The sequence below is a fragment of the Toxotes jaculatrix genome, chromosome 2, assembly GCF_017976425.1.
Source record: "Toxotes jaculatrix isolate fToxJac2 chromosome 2, fToxJac2.pri, whole genome shotgun sequence".
Classification (NCBI taxonomy): Eukaryota; Metazoa; Chordata; class Actinopteri; family Toxotidae; genus Toxotes; species Toxotes jaculatrix.
Window position 1 is genome coordinate 23,833,226 of NC_054395.1, and position 20,749 is coordinate 23,853,974.

The 20,749-nt window shown below is 41.3% G+C and overlaps 2 protein-coding genes across 11 annotated transcripts in view; both read right to left on the bottom strand.

Annotated features, from left to right (window-relative positions):
* Nucleotides 1-1,662: 1,662 nt before the first annotated feature.
* On the bottom strand, nucleotides 1,663-9,873 carry LOC121197144 (specifically androgen-regulated gene protein). Of its 4 annotated transcripts, XM_041060580.1 has the most exons (5): nucleotides 9,727-9,873; nucleotides 5,878-6,083; nucleotides 5,113-5,260; nucleotides 3,702-5,020; nucleotides 1,663-3,662 (listed from the first exon to the last, which is right to left on the bottom strand). In XM_041060580.1, exons 2-5 carry the CDS (start codon nucleotides 5,980-5,982, stop codon nucleotides 3,498-3,500), a joined length of 1,737 nt encoding a protein of 578 aa, XP_040916514.1. In that variant the 5' UTR covers nucleotides 5,983-6,083; nucleotides 9,727-9,873; the 3' UTR covers nucleotides 1,663-3,497. The 4 variants fall into 4 exon arrangements, with proteins under 4 accessions (XP_040916514.1, XP_040916504.1, XP_040916531.1 ...); XM_041060570.1 differs by having other exon boundaries at nucleotides 1,663-5,020; nucleotides 9,727-9,872; XM_041060597.1 differs by lacking the exon at nucleotides 9,727-9,873 and adding an exon at nucleotides 5,350-5,555 and having other exon boundaries at nucleotides 1,663-5,020; nucleotides 5,878-6,004.
* Nucleotides 9,874-12,438: 2,565 nt separating this feature from the next.
* LOC121191545 (ankyrin repeat and SAM domain-containing protein 1A-like) overlaps nucleotides 12,439-20,749 on the bottom strand; it is a 60,272-nt gene continuing 51,961 nt past the window's right edge. For 5 of the 7 annotated variants that reach the window (XM_041052725.1, XM_041052716.1, XM_041052768.1 and 2 more), the window contains 7 exons: nucleotides 20,546-20,716; nucleotides 20,287-20,424; nucleotides 20,123-20,194; nucleotides 19,921-20,007; nucleotides 19,229-19,366; nucleotides 17,894-18,076; nucleotides 14,729-15,241 (listed from right to left, as the gene is read on the bottom strand). In XM_041052725.1, coding sequence (XP_040908659.1) covers nucleotides 15,125-15,241; nucleotides 17,894-18,076; nucleotides 19,229-19,366; nucleotides 19,921-20,007; nucleotides 20,123-20,194; nucleotides 20,287-20,424; nucleotides 20,546-20,716 — 906 coding nt within the window. In that variant the 3' untranslated portion in view covers nucleotides 14,729-15,124. The other 2 variants (XM_041052733.1, XM_041052742.1) reach the window with 2 other exon arrangements.

The following is a 20,749-nucleotide window of genomic DNA, read 5'->3' on the forward strand; positions in this document are numbered from 1 at the left end:
AGAGTTGAGCCTGTTTGCAGTGATTGATCAGAATGTGATGTGAAAAATATGCATCCATATGCACAATATTAAATCCTGCCTATCATACCAGCCCTCACAGAGTAGAAATATGGCTACAGCATTAGTGGTTGTACTGGTACACAAACATCAATCTGGACTGCCCTCTAGTGGTAGAGCTGTTTCTGTGGAGCTGAGGTTTTTAGAGTTTTGACACTGTGGGCCCCCCTGAGACAGAGCTGCTAAGTGACCCACCCCCCACCCACTCCAACCAACACCTCCACCATACATGTGAATGAAACAATGTCAACACACAAAAACCTTAATAATGACAAAAAAAATATTAATAGTGAAAACATCTGAAGTTTAAGGTAATAGCAATGAATTTTATAATTGTGAATATCATTCTTTGTCTTACTTCAATTTGACGGATAAAAATGATCTGTTTCGGAACTACATTTCCCATAATTTCGGGGCTGTAAACAGGAAGTTAGCTAATTAGCTCTGGACTACAAGCTAAGTCCTATGTTTTGGCCTATATTTCTTTACTTTCTTGTTAACAGGCACCATTAAAAGTATGCCGAATTAGCTTTTAGCAGACCATGTTTGTAATGTACCAATGGATGTACAGAAAAATATCACTGGATTACTTTGGCACGGGAGAAAACTTAAAAACGTATTTATTCTCAGGCGAGTTCGGGAGTTTGTTTGTTTTCCTATGATTCAAAAGCAGATTTGTTGGACGTTTATTGGACATTGGAGTTTAAGGTATCCTTGGGCAGTGTAAATCCCACCGGAACTAAAAAAATATGTGTATCATGACTATACGTGATTTGACGGAGTTGTGACTCAGAGAAGTGCGAATTTTGCCGCATATCGAGGCAGTCCGATTTTAATGTACCTTAATAGAATCCATTAATTGTGAGTCACTCCGACTGCCACTGTCACTGCTGTTCCAGTTGTTGCTCCTATGTTGAAGATAACCAGGTTAAATCAACGCGCCACACTGCAAAAACTAACTTCCTTATATCCTGTCCCTCTCACCACCCACCTCACCTTAGTACCTGTGGCTCCTCCCCACTTCAACTCTCTTGCGCCCCCACTGGAGAGGCGTACCTCAACACAAGCTTCAAGACGACGTACAGTTTTGGGAAAATTATAAGCAAGCACAGTTCCACTCTGTTTAACGAACCTAATTTGTCATAAAGCTGCAGCCCATTTACTCTTATATCAGTTATTATTCTAAGCCTTTCTTCAGCTTAGATTCCAGTCTTTGTAACTTCACACCAAGAATGCAGGGAATTAGGGAAGGTATGCAGACTGATATGGTATGTTATTTGCAGCAGCTGATCTATGATGCCTACCAGGTTAACAGTGAAAGTGACAGGGAGCTGTCAATGAGTCCCTGTCAGTCAGGTCTGCTGGCAGCGGGACAACAGACAGAGCAGGTGGAAAGGAAAGATAGCTCACATACCAACATGCCACAGAGCAGCACAAAGCAGCCTGTGTTGGATTGACGGCACGTAGCTGCTTCCCTTTTTCTTTTCCTGGCTTTACTGTAAAAGAGGGTATTTACTATAAAATAAACTCATAATAATAATGCAACACACAAATGATTCTCATTCTGACAGTAACTTTAGCTGTCTGATGAGAGAGTCTGATGAATAATGTCTAATTAATCTTTATTGCAACCTGTGCACATGTGTTATATTATTTAACTAAAGTATGCAAAACATTATTCAAATTCTTTTTCCACTTTCATTTTCCTCTGACAGATAACAAACAGGGGTTTACTTTCACAGGAAAAATATGAGTAAAAAATATCCACAAAAGCATATGAAAATATTCTCATTCTCAACATAATATTATCAATATTATAAATAAAATTAGATGCAAACTAGGTGATGGATGAAAATGAATGCTGAGAAGCAACTTTGGGTGTGATCAAGACAACAAAAAAGGGTAAAGAAATTAAAAGGCATGCAGGGCGGGGCTCAAAGAATCACAACAGTAAAACATGAAGTGGTATTTGGCACTGATGCAGTCCTTTAGAGACAACACACCTCTTGTGTTTGCAGCTCTAATTGCACAATAAGCAAAATGCTTATTACTGCTGGATGGGACAGTCTTCCAGCATTGTCTAGAAAGTTATGTTCAAAAATGGAAAAAATGAATTGATTCAAAAACTTGTGCTGTGTTTTCTGCGAGTTATAGGGTTCAGCCCCCTGGTGTAAATACCATGGCAAAATATCTGTCAAATTGAGCTTAATTTTCACAGCAGTAGGTGACCTTAACAACAAATTACAGGAAAGAGCAAATCTATTTGTCTTTAAAAGCCTGCAGCGATGATAAAATGTTTTTCAGACAGCCCATCGGCTCATAAATGTGCCATCAGGAGCAGCAAAGGTGTTGCATAAAGGCTAAACCAGGAGGTGAGAAAACAGGTTGCACCAGTTCACTCACCATCACATCAGATAAAGGCTGCTGAAGCTGAGCCGCAAAACTGGTGCCTCGGTATATGATTTGACATGACACATGAGGGTATGTGTGTCACATGTCAGCAGAGGAAAACAGATGACTTATTCCAATTGCGCATTAAGGACATTTGTGACTTGTGGTCAACACAGAGTCAGTGCATGATCAAAAAAAGATAATTCTTGTAATCAAACTTGTTCAATCGGCATCTGTACAACTGACAGACCCATAGTGACACTACTGATTGCTGCTATGTAACAACCCTGTGTTTTGACGTGTGCGTCACTATGCAGCCATGCAATCCACATGTTCCAGATTCCTATCACGTAGTGGCCACTGACTATTTGCTTTGAGTTACAGTAAGGTATGTTCTAGCAATGCACGACATACTTTGTACATTTTTATTAATTTAATCAACAACTTTCAATTATGAACCAAACTGCACTGAACAAATAGGTTCAGCGCAATTGTTATTAGCAAGTGCTTGCTAAAAAAAATTCTTGTGGTCAACAAAGTCAGACTCAAAATTCCGGTAAATTTTAGGAAGTGAAAATATCAAGAACAGTGACCTTTCAAAGGAACTAAAAGGAGAAGCATGAGGGGAACCAGGCTCACAACGATGACAGTAACACAGAATAACTTAAGAGGATAGTTCACACCTGTTTACAAGACACATTAAAGTTAACTACATTCCCTCATACAAGTAACAGTATTTAATTTACAAAAACCACAGCAACAGCGAGAGAGTCAGGAATATCCACAAAGTTCTTGATTGCCAGTTGACTGAGAAATAAAACACTGCACACATGGCTGTACAATATCAGTAACAAGTAGATGCAAATGTGGGCATGACGGTATTGAAGTCATGTGAGGCAGTCTCTGGTTATAGTAGCTTAGTGCAGTAAAATGGAAAAAGCATAAATATGTGGGTAAGCTGCTTCCGGAAAGGTTTGTAAAGCCTCCATCAACTGTGTATGAAACAGAGTCTAACAGTTAGATGAGGTGTAAGATGTGGTGACGATGCATTAGTCCCTGAGCAGCCCCAGCTTCTTCAGGGCCTCACGGCGGTCCTCGCCATTTTCTGCACGAGGGCAGATTAGCACACTGATGCCTTGCGACCGAGGCAACTTCTGAGAGTCTCCAGAGTGCTGGAAGGCAGTGTGGGTAGGCTGGGACCTCTGCGAGTCTGACTTGTGACTGGTGGCACGGCCCGCTTGCAAACCCTCTCCCTGAGTGCTTGAAAACTCCTTCTGACTCCCCAGAGAGGCGGGGCGTGGCCGATTGTTACGCAGCTGACGGGGGCTCTTCTGGCTGCTGATGCCCTGACCTGCTTCACTGGAGTCTTGACTTGCCATATAGCTGCTTAGGCCCAGGCCAGAGCGCTCTAGGGTAGCTGATTTCACACCTGTGATCTTGGATGGGGTTAACTGCTTGGTCGGGGTAGGAGGGGTAAGACAAGGCTTATTCACCTGTGCATCAACTCTGGTATCTGAAACATCTTTGACAGGAGACAGTTCATTATCTGATGGCAGAGGTCTGACAGGGTCACTGAAAGCAGCAGGTGCTGGGAGAATATCAGGAGCTGTGGAATTAGCAGTGAGTGACTTTGGAGGGACAAAAGCAGGAGTTGGGCTGTTGCCACGGATGTTAGAAGGTGTCAGCGGAGGTGTATGTGGAGTTGCTGGGCTGACTGGAGAGGGAGGAGCTCCCCATGATCTTCTAGTTTTGGGAGAAAGTTTGGGGCTCAGGGCAGGACCTGAATCTGTGTCTTCGCTTTTTAGCAGGCCAAGCTTTCGGAGAGCCTCAATGCGGACCCTCTGAGGGTCTAACAACACCCGGTCGCTGCCCGTGGGGGCCGAATGTCCAGAGTTTCCATCAGCCACTGATGACTTGTGTGACTTCAGAATAATGTTGGCAGGAAGCTTCTTGGGCTTAGGGGCCACAGCAGGTGGACTTCTGGGCTCAGCAGCCTCAGGAGGAGGAGGAGGACTCTTCGGGTGGCCAGATCTGACAGCTGGTGGACTCAGACCGGGAGACCCTTCAGACTGGGGCATGTTTGGAGTTTCCTGGCTCATAGAGGAGTTCACTGAAGTTGAGGTTCTCTGACGTAGCCACTCCAAGTCAACGGTTGCTCCTGGCTTGTTGCTGGATGACCCTGCAGATGGAGAAAGGTCTTTGACTTTCTCTGGGTGTACAAGAGGGCATGGTTCGTCCATGAAGTCTGAGGGAGGAGGGATCAGACCCAAATCTATTTCAGAGGCTTCAGTGGAGTGACCTTGGCAAAGCCCGGTACTTGTAACAATCTTAGGTTTACCATTCGCATCCGTGGATATACACAGCACCTCAGTCTGAGTAGCTGGTGGAGGGATTTTACAGCCAGTGACTGATTTAGTGACTGGAGATTTGGGTTGAGTCATGAGGTTCAGTGATGTTGAGCTGAGATCTTTTGTGTTGGCTGCTGAAACAGGATGGGACTGTGGTTCAGAGGTTTGATTCACAGCGTGATGCTCAGCTCTTCCAAATGCAATAGACTTGTAACTGGAAATGTCTAAGAAAGGAAAGCACAGTTACTGCAGTTAGCATGCAGGTATGACACACATAACCAACTAACAGAACATGCAGAATATCAAATGAGCATACCATTTACTTTTTCTGCCTGTAACCCAGCATCTGGTTCATCATTGGATAAACCGCTGTCCTCCTGCACCTCCAGCGCCTCAATGGTTTCCTCCAGATACATGAGACATGCCCTCTCTTCTGCAGATAGGTGCTCCATACTGTCATCACTCTGCAAACAAAATAGCAGACACTGATATATTTTACAGATTTAAAAACAAAACAATTGCATTTTGACAGAACTTCTTAACTCAGCCTCACCTCTATTTAACCCTGAACACGGCCATGAGAGACAAGACAGGAGCAAAAGGTCAAAGTTGTTCAAGCAGCTGCAAAGGAATGACTAATTACACCACGTCTGCCCTGCTCCTGACGACCTTTCATTCTATATTGGCCTGTCAGAAGAATTTATTTCAGGTGACTGCAGGTGCCTGTGAACAGCTTGAAATCTTCTCCCCTCTGGTCGTCTTTAACAAAAAAAAAAAAATTTCAACTTTCACTGGAACCCCTTGAAGGCCTCCCTTCGAACAAACACGAGAGTATTTCACCTCAAACAGATTCGCTTCCTCTCATCATCTCTCATTTAACCATCTCATATTGACCGCAAATACCCATGCAGATGTCATTACAACCTGATGCTCAAATCTCAGTTCTATGTTTCCCTGTTTCCAACCGAGGACAGAGGCATTGTCAAATGTAATGTTCACTCAGACAGGCCAGAGGAAACTAAAGTAACGGTAAGTCAGTGGGACAGATAAATGAAATGAGGAGATCAACAGCAGCACTCACATAGCCAGAGTTCATGCTGATTACACTGTCGCAGCTCCCAGCACTGTCCATATTGCTCAAGGATTCCATGGCAACGGCACCTGGCCACATGACACTCTTCGGCATTGCACGAGGAAGAGGATGAGAGCAGGACGTGGGTTTCACGGTCCTATTTTTTAGAGTTACTATTTGAGTAACTCTCACCAAGAGTCAGTCTGAGGAAGACTCTGAAAGGTCAAGAAGAAAATGTAAGAATGTAAGAGCAAACTGGAATCAGATGAAATTTTCACTTGGTCACAGTTACTGCAAAAAGTTTATTTCACTTAACACGATTTATCAAATGATACAAAGAGTGACTTTGTACAACAGGTAAAGACAAGAAGACAAAGTCAGTCACAAAATTAGTCAGTAAACAAATTGGCAACAACTATTAATGTCAAATCTTTCCATTAGTCTGATAAATTAATGGCATAAATTAGAGCTCATAGTTAAATGATCCTAATAATGTAATAACTCTCCTACTAATGTAGCAAGAGGCATTTGAGATGCCAAATGCCAGTCACTGTGATATATTTAATATAACCAGTTATGCTAATTGAGTCATTAAAGAAATTAATGGATGAATTAGTAAACATTTTATCTACACATAAGACGTGGCCTGCGTCAAAATTAATAGATTTAACATAAGGATGGATATTTACATTTATAGACCTCCGTCATACACATTGATCCTTTTCTCAGGTGTGGCACTTCAGGTAATAACCAGGATGGATGATCGGGAGTTGAATCTTCAATACAATTATTCCCTCATCTGTTCCTTGAAACCTAACATATTGTGATAAGTAATATAGACCTGAAAAGTTGAACAACTATTTTGATAACCGATTGATCGTTTGGCTGGCTCAAACGTTTCTTTGCTTTGTATAATAGTACACTGAATACTTAGGGGGACATTGCATTTTTGACCATTTTCTGACAAAGTAATTAATCGAGAAAGTAATCGGCAGAGTAATGGTTAAATAGTGATGCTTTAAGACGCTTTAAGATTTGTTTCTTAGATGATATTCTAGTCACTATAACTCAGTGTAACAACAGATAAATACTCTTCTTTGTTTGTAAATTTGCAAGACATACTTTCCATCATGTACAATCTGTGTAAAAACAGGTATTACACCGTGTTACATTACAGCACTACAATGCTTACTTGTGTTCCCTTCTCTATTATCAGGTGTCAGGCCTGAGGAAAGCATGTCAGACAAAGACTCAAGGGATTATTACTGGCTCCTCATCTACTAAAGGGACAATTTAGAAACAAATAGGGCGGAAAATTAATTCACAAGACTGGGTAGAAAAGGCCACATAAAGTACAGTTCTTACCTCCTTAGTTTTCCCTTTTAAGTATCTTTAGTGAATTAGTAAGTGCCAGTAGCAAATACCACCAATAAACAATGGCTGAGACATGAACAGATAATATTTGATCAACTTTAGTTCAAACTCTGTAGTGGATTTGGGTTAACTAGGTCACACAAACGTAATTTACTGCATTCAAAGACAAAAGCTTTACAGCCTGTTGTATGACTTATTCATCACATGGACGCAGCTGCACAATCAGGTTCAGGTGTGTTCGGTGGAAGCGGAGCAAAGCTGACTTAATTGTTCTCTTATCTCAGAGAACATTTGATTAAACACATAAAAGCAACAGAATTAAAGTTTCCCTTTATGAGTCACTGTCACTGTTTGCCTGCGAATTAGCCACTAAAATGACATGAAGTTTCTAAGTCTAATACTGCATGAAAGCTGTGAGTTATCATAATAATTACTGGGACATGAGGCTCCTCTGAGGACGACCCAGACACAGACACTCATTCTCCATAAACAAAGTCTCCCTCTGCCACTAAAAGACTGCTCAAATGTCAGCAGCTTCTGATGCTTCTTATGAGTTTTTTGTATTGGACTGCCTGTACATTTAATGAAGTCAGCTCTGAGAAGGCGAGAGACCAATCAGTCAAGAAAACAAAACATTCAGAGCTGTAGTGACCACTGCTGGGTTCACATCCTCAGTATTTCTTTCTGGGAATTTGGGGGTTTTACTGAGCTTGGGGAATTTACATTCCACAACTTTAAGAAACAATAGCACATGGTGGACATTTTAGAGGCAGAATCAAATATTTTTAAATTCAACACGACTACCCTTAGGCCAAAAGTTCATGTCCCTTTGATTATCATTGTTATCAAGTCATTTCTGTCTGCAGTCTAAACTCCCTAAACTCCTCATTTTCTTAAAACAAGCAACAGGTAGGAGTGAGAATTACAACTTGTTACAAGAATTTCCTAGAAATGAACGCCTGCGTTTTTGAAACAAGATAGAAGACGACAGGTTGAAGTTGCAGCTCAAGAATGAAGAAAAATAAAACTTGATTTTACAAATACTTGAAACAAACTGAATACAGAGGGATTAATGGATTTATGAACACTAAATTCATCGGCAGATTTTTAAGATCAGAAGAGTTCAAAGACTCAAAGGACAAAGCAAAAACGACTTGGTAAGAAGCACGTTTTTGCAGTCAACCTGTGACTTGTCAGATGTGTGTTGGGGTCTGACCCCTCCATTGGTTAATGTGGAGCACTGACATTCTGGCCTGTTGACATGAAGACAAAGAAAGGACTGCTGGGAGAAAAAAAAAAAACTGATCACCAACACCCACATTCACACATGTTTGCTAGCAACAAAAGCTGGTTGACAAAGCACTAACAAGCCTCACAAGAGAAAGCTTTAACAGCTACTAATTGCTGTTCCCTCCCATTAGGCCATTCAGATCAGCAGAGCGCGAGGGAAAAATCCAAACTTCAGCAGCCAACACCTCTCGCACCTGAACAAGGCAACAAACCTGTAGGGCGGCAGTGGGAAAGCTCACTACACCCACAGCTGAGTCAGGATTTAATAGTGACAGGAATGTCACTTTGCTTGCTTCCATGTCTTTTAAGACAACTCTTAAATTCAGTGCTCTGAAGTGACTGGGCGTTCCACTTGAATTACATCGTAGCAGATAAAACACATTAACTATAAAGGGGAGGATCCGGTCCAAGTCTTTAATGTGTTTACTGTGAGAGCAGCTGCACAGATTGTGACCAAGACTTATTATAAACCCAGGAATCATCATTTTACGGTCCATGATGACAAATTACAGTGTGTTCGTAAAGAACACACTGTAAGAATTTTTTTGAACAGGGGTCCAAAAAAATGTGAAGTATGTGTTCAAGGGCAGCCAGTCAGAGAACTGGTTTAATGATTAACAGCAAACAAAAGTTCATGGTGAACACCAGGTTGTGCAACTCTTAACCTGCTGCAGTGAACAGAAATATTTCATTAATGTTTAGCTTGGCAGCTTGTACCAATAAAATGACTGTTATTGATATTTAGGTGCAAACATTTGTACCTTGACTGAATGTCCACTCACAGAGCCACCAAGTATTGAGTGATGAAACACTTCTCATCAATTTGAAAATAAATATATCTGCTGGTGGCAGGCGTCTTTTGCTGAGTATTTCACTTGTTTCTCTATTTCTTTTCAACTCCCCTCGACCCACACTGATGATAACTTACACTATTTGTGCAAACAGGGTCATTCACACTCGTACAACTTCACCAACCACAGGAAAAAGTTAAAAGTCTAGAAACGTGTAACTAGAGGTCGAAGTTTGCTCTGACCAAATGGCTTCCTCTCTCCCCCACACACACACCAATCTAAACAAGCATTGATTTGTGTTTTTCAAGCAACTAAACAACTTTTTCCTCATAACTTGTATACAAGAGATAAACTGAAACAAACAAGCGCTCACTTCCAAGAGAACGATTTCCTTATAACTCACCGGAGATGTTGGAGAAATGAAGTCTTGGGTTAAATGAGACAGCTGTTCGGATTTAAAAAAAAAAAAAAAAGAAAAGAAAAAGGTCTTTTCAGATCTCAGTCCATACTGTCCGTGCACCTCACTCTCCTCCAGCAGCTACTCTGTTCTTGGAAGTAAAACTACACGACGAGAAGTGACTGACAGAACAGGTGGGAAATGATTTCAGCCAGGTGAGCCAATTAGCTTCAGGACAGGTTTCCGAGTGGCCAATCAATGAACGCCTGACTGAGACGTTTTCAAGGAGGAGCCAATGGAATAACAGCAACCTAAGGGGCGCAACTCTTAGACTGTATATAGACTCTTTCAGTCCGTGTGATGCCTGTATAGTTTATATGCAGTTTATAGAGCAACCACAATGAATCTATTTTTTATATGCAAAATAAGGAAAAATATATTAAATCAATGAGTCATAGACTACACACAATGTGTGTAAATATTTGGAATAATAAGAGAGACATTTTTCTTTTTTTATTTTGAAAATGTATTTATTTAATGAGTCTAAACCAAAGTACTTAATTATATTTTTAACCCTTTGAGGGTAATTGATGAGTCGGAGGATCACCAAAGTCAGGGGATCCCCAAAGTTACTGAAATTCATCCAGTGAGGGGAATCGAATTGCAGGACAATCCATTCAATAGTTGTCAAGCTATTTCAATAAAACTCAAAAATATCAACCTCATGGTGGAACTAAAGGAAAAGTCATAGGATGCACTGACATGAATGTCTGTACAAAATTTCATGGCAATCCATCCACTAGTCTTTGAGATACGTCGGTCAGGATGGAAGTAGAGGACCAAACTGAATGTCCGTTAATTTTCATATGAAGCAAACTGATCAAGGCTGATCAAGAATTCCAAACTGCAACATAGCTGTGAGTGGACCAGGTCACATACATTCAACATCACTGTCTATATTCAAAATTAGCACCAATTTCTAAAGAATCCACTATGGAGGGTGTCTAAGTGGTGACTAATGGTTTTGTAAGGATTAATAAAGGATTTACTAATGCAATATGAACAAATAAACAACCTTGAGAAAAATGTCTCTGGGCTGCTGTTTAGAGTGACACTTGTCTTATCTTTTTATAGGGAAGACCCCACTGATTGATTGATTGATATTAAAATCTATAAAACATTTATAATATATATATATATATATATATGTATAATTTACTTATAAATCCTTTCTAAAGGCTGTCTCATCAGGAAATGGTATAATGGCATAAAACTGTGTCCTGCTTATACTCATGTGTCATGGCTTGTTTTTCTTATTATTTCCATTTTCTACAGACGGACGCTGCAAAGTGTCAGTGTCAGTTTGTGCATGCCAGAGTTTATGAACAAAGCAGGTCTGTCGGCAGATACCAATCTCAAAATCAGTATGCAACAAGTCAACCTGTTTTCCAGGAACAGCAGCACACATCTGTGACGTCTGTAGCATATCTATGAAAATGAGCTGTGTAAATTCATTTTCACATCTTACACAGACACCATCATCATCTGACATGTTGCTCTGTTGATGTATTTTAACGAAAAATATATTTTATGGCTATTATCCCCAAGACTGCACGACTATCAAAACACTGAACAAATAGGAGAAATCACAGTAAGAAGACATATTAGATGACGATTAGATGACATGTAATTACTTACGTAACTATTTTCTTAACAGTGCTGCAAAGTCTGATGTTTTTGTCTTTTCCATCATTAGAGAAAAAAACTGAAGACAAGGTGTTTGACTCTCTAAAATGAGAAAATAGATTGGGGTTGGTCATAAAAAATAAAAAAGAATGTTACCATCTAATTATACACACGAACAAAATTGCTTCGAGGTTAAACGAGTTGTTACTGTTGGCATATTTCACAGATGTTAGCATTTAAATTATAGCTGTGGTCATTTTCTTCTGTTGACTCATTTCCGTTCTGACAAAGATAAAAATTAATGTCAGTGCATAACCTGGAGCTGGGGCATTTAGAAAAAGGACTGAATATTTGATATTAATATTTGAATTAATATCAGGTGAAATGGGTAAACAAGCACAAAAAAAAATCAATAAAACTGTAAGTGGTTTCAACACAAAGTTTTGGCTAAAACTTTATATTAAATGTCTTCACAGGCACACACTTAGGTAATTGGATTTGAGAGGGCAAAATAAAACTGTTCATTTGAATATAGTGTTAATTATATTTTGTTGGAAAATGACTTTTAATGTTAAGAAACATACTGTTAAAATAATGTTGTCCCTGCAGCCTGTACCTATTGCAGCAGCTTGTTGTTCAGAGTGACAGGAGAAGCTACGATGATATTTTAGTGTCAGCTTCTGTACCTGGACCTCTGTGCTTTTATCTCATGCACTCTCTGAGTGCATGAGATACTCTGAGACTCTGAGACGTTGCTGTCCGTCCCTCAGCAGAGAAATGGTTTTTGAACGTTTATGGATGTGGAGGGCGGAGGCCAAACATTTCATCCCGGCAAGTCCACTGACCTTGTTTGCCCTCTGACAAATCGAGACACTCTGAAGGAACCAAAACACAGTGTTACTTTAGCTGAGATACCTGTGGCAGAACTGTGGGTTGTCGAAATTTGACAGGCAATTCTGCCACCGTTTGGGGAAAAAAAACATTAACATTAATCAAGATCAGTGAATACACAAAGAGTCAACAGGGACAGCATTTCTAATTGCGCCATTTATTAGTTGTACAATTATGAAAAATAATCATAAAAAAGACTGGAAGCCCAAGATTATTTACAATCTTTTTTTTCTGAAGTGAGGTCCCTCTTCTGAGTCATTGTTTTCTCAGCCTTTTTTTTTTTTTTTTTAAATCACAGGGTATTTATTCACGATATGTTTAACTTTATAAGACATAGTCCTTTTCTCTCTTTTGACAAAGTCAAAAATTACATACGTACATACATACATATACATATATATATATAGATATCTATAAAAGCAAAAATCATTCAAGTATCAAAATACAGACAGCTAGATTCATGTACAATATCATTCTCATCATTGTTGTCATCAGATTAGTCCCAGAATATCTCTCCTGATCCTTAGCAATGTGCAAAAGCAGAACAGGACCAGGGTGATGGCTAAAGGTGCCGACACCAGCGAGCTGAAGACAGTGTACCATAGAGTTATCGTACTGGCCTGACAACGTACCACATATACAACAGTTAAACCAAAACGACCTGACTACGTACCCATATACACATCAGCTGACCAAAAAGTACCATTAACAGTCAACCTACTGGGAGTTAGCTAGGAGAGACATGCTGTGTCCTATTGTTCTGTTCTGCACCTAAAATCTAAAGACGTACCAGCCTGCATGGCAGGTTTGGTGAATAATCTTGTCTAGATTAACTGAACAAAGAAGCAGGGAAGGAGAGAGAGAACTGAAGTGAACCACACCTGATCCAGTTCCTGCATTAGGACATGTCATTGCCCTATAAAACAATTAAAACTTACAAAAAAAAAAAAGAAAAACAGAGGCAAAACCTCCAAATCAAATTAAAAGCCACCCCGTTATGTTACTATAAAACAGTCTTCGTAGTGTCACTTCCTCTGCCCTTTGAGTTTGGTTCTTTGAGTTCCTCCTATACAAGATGACCGTTTCTCACAGTTACACATGTACGTTGTGGACGAGTCATGAGAAGATGCGACAATGTTTTAATACAGGAAAAAAATTCCAGGAAGGAGTGTGTACCTACAGTGTGAGGTCTCTTACTGATAGTTTGTACCTTTGTATCATAAAAAAAAGGCCTGTCAGAGTGATAGCCAAAGATTAATTTCTCAGGAAATACACAGAGCATAACAAATACATCTGGCTGGGACGACCGTCACTTTCTGATTGACAGGAGGCTAAACACAGTGTGTGTGTATGTGGAGCAATGAAGTCGGTGAGGTTGGATGAACCGATGGAGCGTGCAGTGTTGAAAGTTTTACGTCTGTTTGTCTCCAGGCCCGTGTGTTACTGTGGCGAGCTGCGAGCACGATCCAACTGCTGATGTGATCTGCTGTATGGGGAAGTGGGTCACTTTTTCAATAAAACATCCTACCCACCATGCAACAGGGCCCATTCCTGTCCTTTCTTACTAGCTGGGAGTGGCCACAGTGTTCAGCTATGGGGAAGGGACACAGACACACACACACAAAACACTGTGGTTAAAATAAAGTAAAAATAACACTGAGAACTAATGGACACACACAGCATGATGGTGATGGATTATCCCCCTTATAATGATTAACTCTTTTTAGCGGCAACAGTGAAATATTAACATGGTCTGATTGGCAAAACAAAAGGCAATGCTGACAGGATGAACATAGAAGGCATTTGTCGTGAAAAGAAGAAAAAAGACAAGACGGAGGAAGACGCACTTATTCTTACACACTTGGGGATTTGGTAAAAGTGCTTAGTTATAGTTAGTTCACTCCAGAAGAAGCGTCAGGTTTGAATCCTGCTGCTCTGATTGATAAACAAAGGGCATGCCAGTCATACGATACTTTGGACTGTCGATTTTCTGGAGCAGCGAGGACCTCTAACATGCGGGTCCATATCAGCCTCTGTGCCCTGTTTTGTCCCCCTCTCTCCCCCACTAGAAAATCCCCCAAAATGCTTACTTCATTAGCTCCAAATGGACCTTATCACAGTGCTAGGATCTTAGACTCCTTTGGCTTTGAGTAGACCGCTGACAGTGAAAAAACTTCCCCTTAGTTAATCCCTGTGTAACCTGTACAACACTGCATCCCACTGAACAGAAACAGTCTGCTAAAGTCCAACTGATGCATAGAATTACAGGACCAGTTTCTCAGTTCCCTCAGGAAACGTGTCCATCCAGGTACAAGGATGTGTGCAGTGGGGTCACTCTTGGCTGTGGTAAATCAGATTTTCTCAGCGCTCGGAGGAGTCAGGAGGTGAAAGATCAGAGTGAAAAGCCTCAGAGCGGCCGTCGCCTAATAGAGCAGGAAAAGCACCAAGAAAAAAAGAGCTTATCACTAAGAGTAAATACCAGGATGTTGACTGGGAAAAAAAGGGAAGCATTGTACACAGAGTTCAGGAAGCATACAAGGCAAACAGAAAGGAGGAGTAGTACAGTGAAGGTGAGTGGCAGGCTGGTAGTGTGGGTGTTATGAGCAAGAGGAGGGTTGATAGTGGAAGGGTTGCACTAGTGGTGTGTTACTGTAGTGTTGTTGTAAAAACAAGACACGCGTGATGGCTGAAGGGAGACGGGGGAGGGCAGGGGTCCGGCCCAGAGAGAGAGAGAGGCAGAGTCACAGTGAAAGGCACACAGAGGGAGGGGAAGGAAGAGGGGTGAGACCAGGCCCAGGCTGAGAGGTCAGGAGGAAGAGGGGTCCGCTCAGAATATGGTGGTCTCATACTTAGTGCTGATAGTGCGCTTGGATTCCTTGGGGTCCACGAGCCATGTGGCGCTGCCCTGGGACTGAGCATCCCCCTCCTGGTCCACAATGTCCCCCTGTAAATACAAACAGCATTTATAAGCGATATATAAGCATTTAATTAACTGTTAATAATGCAGTGTAACGTAGTTATAAGCAGATGTAAGTGTTAAATAATGTTTCTGTCAACAACTATAACTCCTCCTGAGGGCACCCATAAATGTAGACAAATAATGAATGACAATAAAAATATAACACGTCTTCATAGAAGAAGCTATAACTGCTGACAAATACTGTACATTAATGAACACTTACAGCTGTGTACAACTACACTGTATGTGTTTTATTTGTAAAGTAGTATACTTCACTATTGGATTCAATTTGTAAATTTATTTTATAGCTTGAAAAGTTGTCCCACAAAATCTGCTTTGAACTCTGTGTTCTTTCTTTGGAAGTAATAGAAGTCACACCCGCAATCGCAAGTTCAATTTAATACCTTGTTCTTGAGCTTTCAGCCATGTCACAAACTTCTCATCAGCAAATAGCTGCCTGCTCAGTTTTTTATGGAATTGTAGATGTTCAAATTTCGCCCTTGGAAAAACCAGTTGACAAAACAATCTCATCACAAGGTTCATTTAGTATCAAGTACCTCTTGTCAACTGGTGTTTTCAAGGTCAAGAATAAACTTTCAAGCTCCATTAACTCTATAACTTTTTCTCTAAGTGTATTCTAAAGGACTTACTTCACACTTCAATGTTTTTTTTAATACAATAGCCTTTACCTGTACTAAAACAAAACATCAGTAAAGTAATAGTATATATATATTTTTTTTAAATAAAGGACCTTGTAGTACTGCTTCTATAGTTCCATTATTAAAAACCAGGCACTGGCAGGGCTTCCCTGTGCATGTAAACATTTTTGTCTTACTACCAAACTGTCATTAGAGGGCCCCCAAGTCAAAAGTAACATTCAACGCATTTGTCAGTACACACAGTGTAGCTTGTGTATATGTTTTCACACAACAATAAAACACACATAAACGGCAAAATAAATTCACAAACAAAAGATGGGGACAGAGGATTGTGGGGTTTTCAGGGCAGTGAGAGGGAAAAAAACAATAGGAAAGCAGAAAAAGAAGCCAAGTGTGATGGGATGGAGATGGGACAGGATGAGAAGGCAGCACCTGGGCAGCAGGGCTGGCAGAGTGCAGCGGTAGGAAGGAGGGACGGTGGGTGGTGCAGGTGTAACAGTAACAGCAACGACTGTCGAGAGGAGGAGAGTCCTGGGAGAGATAAACACCGCCAGGAGGAGAGAGGCGAGTCAGCCAGAGAGAGAGAGAGAGAGAGCAAGAAGAGGGGGAAAAAAAAGCACAAAAGAGACAGGATGAGGGGCAGAGAGAGAATCAAAGGGAGAGAAATTGACACAGATTTGAGCAGCGTGAGACAGGAGGAGCCTGATCTGTTGCAGCCAACACAGATAAGACACTGGTTGTACATGGCAGCTTACAGGTGTGGGTATGGTGTAGCAGGGCATTTCTGGAAAAGCGCATCTGTGCTCAACAAGACAACTACTGATTAAATAAAGGTTGAAAACGTACACATCAAAATACAAAGGTGAGAGGAACAAACGCAGACACGGAGGGAGTGACAGTAAACCTCACATTTTTATACGATTCTGTTGAGTTCACTAAGCTGCAGCCAGACGTGTGCGACTGCTCCCTGAGGTGTAGTTGTCTCATTTGTATTCAGCATAGACTTGTTTCTTAATGGTTTAATGCTAACAGCCAGATGAACATCAGCAGTGTAATCATAATGATGTGAAAGGCTGCAGGCTGACAGAAATGTTCCAAAACTTGTCTAATGTGTTTTGAGGGTTTGATTCCAAAATGTTAGATATAAGTTTTAATAAAATTAAAAAGATTACGTTTAACTCTATTTGACTATGTGAAATATGGAATGTTTACATTTTTTCTGGCATAACTTCACTTATAGTTCTTCCAAGGTTTACAGTGCACATAGAAGGGAAAAAAGGCAGAACAACTCTTCTAGCATAATGAACAGCTATATTATGAGACCAGTGTCTTCCAGCTTGAAGCCTTCATCATGGGCCCTGACAAAGCCAAAAAAAAATAGGGTTGCTGGGGTTTAGATATCTGCCAGGTTCTGCTCAAGGTTTCTTCCTGTTAAAAGGGAGTTTTCCTTGCCACTGTCGGCTTAAGTGCTTGCTCTGGGGTCAGGCTCTGGGTCTCTGTAAAGCGCTTTGAGACAATTTTGATTGTGGAAGGCGCTATATAAATAAAATTGAATTGAATTGAATTGAATTGAATTTATGCTTCGGTTTCACTCCAGTAGACACTTTATTAAAACAGGCATCATTTTTTTAAACAATATCAGAGGATTTCTTTTCTTCTGAATAAAACTTAAAAACAAGAAGATTAATGGATGTTTATTCGCAAAGGACATCAGAGGTAAAGATAACCTTGGAAACGGTACATCCCACTAAATCCTAAAATGTGTGTGTGTGTGTGTGATTTATGACTCAGAAAAGGAGTCACAATTTCGATGCAAACTGCTGCAATCAGGCACTAAGAGTTTTAAAGCACTCTTAATTGCCTCCATGTCACAACCCCTGCTGCAGTTCTTGATAAGCAGGCAAACCACAATAACCAGCTTCCTGTTTCGTACTCTATATGGCGTCATGTGCTGCAATATGTTCGATGTCCAACTCACCGCTGACTTGCGCACGCTGCCTCGTGGTTTGGGTACAGGGCGGCTGGACTTGATTTCAGAGGCCTCTGAACCAGGTCCTGCTGGGAGGTTGTGGTGCTGTTTGGTCCTCTGGGCCTGCAGAGCCAGCTGATAGGCTACCTCAAACGCCTGGCCCAGGGTCAGTATAATTTCATAGGTCAAGTTCTATACAGAAAGGGAAAAAGAGGAAGAGCAAACAGACTTTGTATATATTCTGGACTTCAAGTGTCACAGTTTTGTTTTCTGCCAGAAGAACAACACTATACTCAGTTTGCAGTGAGACAGCAAAAATATCAGAGCATAGTTTCTTTTCCCTAAAACTTCTTCAAAACAAAATTGCATAACATGGAGAAGTGGCAGTAATCTCGTGAGTATTGTGCAGCACTAAGCAGCTTCCTCGGTACCTGAACTGGATACATCCGCTGTAGCTTAGTATTAAATCTGCTGCTGCATTCTTTTGTTATATCCTGACAGCTTCCAAATATGAACAAGCACCTCAGCCTGAAGGCAGACGATTCACGCTTCACACTGCATGGCTCGGGAAGTTCAAAAAAAGCAATGTTGCATCATTTCAACTGACACACAACACAGAGATCTGAATTCACCTGCATAGCCTTCGATCAAGAATCTGCTCTGAGACAAAAAAATACATCATCTGTTCACTTAACGTCCTAATGTATCTGGCAGATGACATCAGCCCTATGTTCCCTCTTTGTGAGATGAGGTGCTGTGGACGCTCACTGCAGCAGTTTGCTCAATACAGTTTAAAACAACTGATCACGTCTCATGGGTGTTGTGGCCCTTGATGGTTATCATACTGCTTTGTTTCAACCCCACAGAGCTCAGAGAACTTCAGTAACCCAGAGGAAACTGTTGTTCCGTTGAGGGCTGCCTGGAATGACCCTGGCAGATTAGCAGGGTAATCATCAGATCTCTGGGGGGTCAGAGAAGGTAATGGGGGACTAGTTATCATGGCCAGAGTAGCAGTGTATCTACGAGGAGGCAATCAACCCCAAGTGAAGCGTGACACCTTGAAGAGATAGGGCAGTCTGGAGATAACGGTGTTGGCTGTGCAGCACGTCACATCTGCTCAGTGTATGTACAGGAGATGATGTCGGCGGAATTCAAATGAACCAGTGAGGAGAGTTTTAAACAGTCACAGGAAATTCTCTTTTCAGTATGTTCACCTTTTATCTATGCTAAAACCCAGCTAAACGATCATTGTGTCAAACTAAGCTGATATAGTTCACTCTGAGACAGACAGACCTGTGTGTTTTTAGGCGAACACAGGGGACGGGACAGTGAGGGTGTCCTTACCACGTCTACTGTGCTGAACACATGGCAGTAGTGGTGGCTGGTCTGCAGGTCCTTGGTGATGTAGGCAAACGTGCACAAGTCCTCTGGGTCCTGGGCTGCACACGAAATGTTTCGGATCTCATGCTCTGCGATGATGTTCTGCACCGAGAAGAGAGGCAGCATAAGACTCAATTACGGGACTATACAGACTGAAAATGACCACTTCATCACAACACAAAAAAGAGTATCAAGCTTTGTCACGCACAGTCGAAACGCTATAAGTAATAGTGTATCCTGAAAATATGAACTGACAAGTTACAGACAGGAAAGAGGAGACATTGAGGCACAAATAGGGTTTCACATCCAGGAAAGTGCAACCACATAAAGGAAAAACAGCTTCAAAGGCAACCTTTCAAAGTATTTTTTTGTTAGCGTCAAATAAATGTCAATATGAGCAGACTTCCTGTCAAGAAATACAAACATGAACGAGTTTGACATAAAGCTTCAGTCATGACATTTACAATCACAGGGAGGAAACAGAATGATGTCTGACTGTAACACTTTCATAAACAGGATCTAAAAATATGTGCTAAGTAAATGTGCTGGTATTTGCACTGAATTCAGAACGATGTATAACATGACACTACAGATACGCAGGCTTAAAAAGGGACCTTTCACACCAAGCTGGGGAATGTGTGCATGTAGTAACAAACCTTATTGGCTGCATCGATGAACTTCACACCCTTGTAGGTGATCGAGAGGACGATGGTCGGGACTTTTCTCATTTGTTCTGTCGACCTCTGGAGAAGAAAAAACAGCACAGGCAGAAAGGACATCATGGTGATTTACTGTTCATTCATATGCACAATGTCACGTTTTTGTTCTCTGAGATTGGAGAAGAAACTCGCAACATACCCGCATTTTGGCACAAGCGTCCTGCGTGGACTCAGTACCCCGCAGATCCTTAATAAGCATTGAACCGAGGTACTAAACAGGAAAAGGAAAAAGAAAACTTCAGTGTTACTGTAAATGTTCAAAGAAAACAGCATTAATTAGGAAGGAGGAAAGCGTAAATGTACATTTGCTTCGTAAGCACAGGATTCAAAGATGAGCTTCTCAGGTTGGTGGTGCCAGTTCTGGACCGGGGCATACGGTGCTGCCAGACTGGGTGGCCGCAGAGTCAGACGAGGCTCTTGATACCGTTCTTCATACCGTTCCTGGAATGATTATTAAAAGTATTATTACAGAAGATGTCCAGCAGGGGTACAATAAAATCAGTACTTCACACAGAGATACTGAACATTATGAAGAGAGAGATGAAGATAAACCTGAACATACATGAGTTCTGTGTCGTTCACTGCGATATCTTTGGGTAACGTCGTAGTCGGTATTTGGCACTTTTTTCCTCCCTGGCTCTCCTACAGGCAGCAGGGGGTCCATCGAGCGTCCTGTGTAGGACTCCATCTGACTGAGAGGAGATGAGGTCTGGGATCCAGGAAGGTCTTGGCACTGGAGAGACAGATTCGGACACAGTTAGTTGTC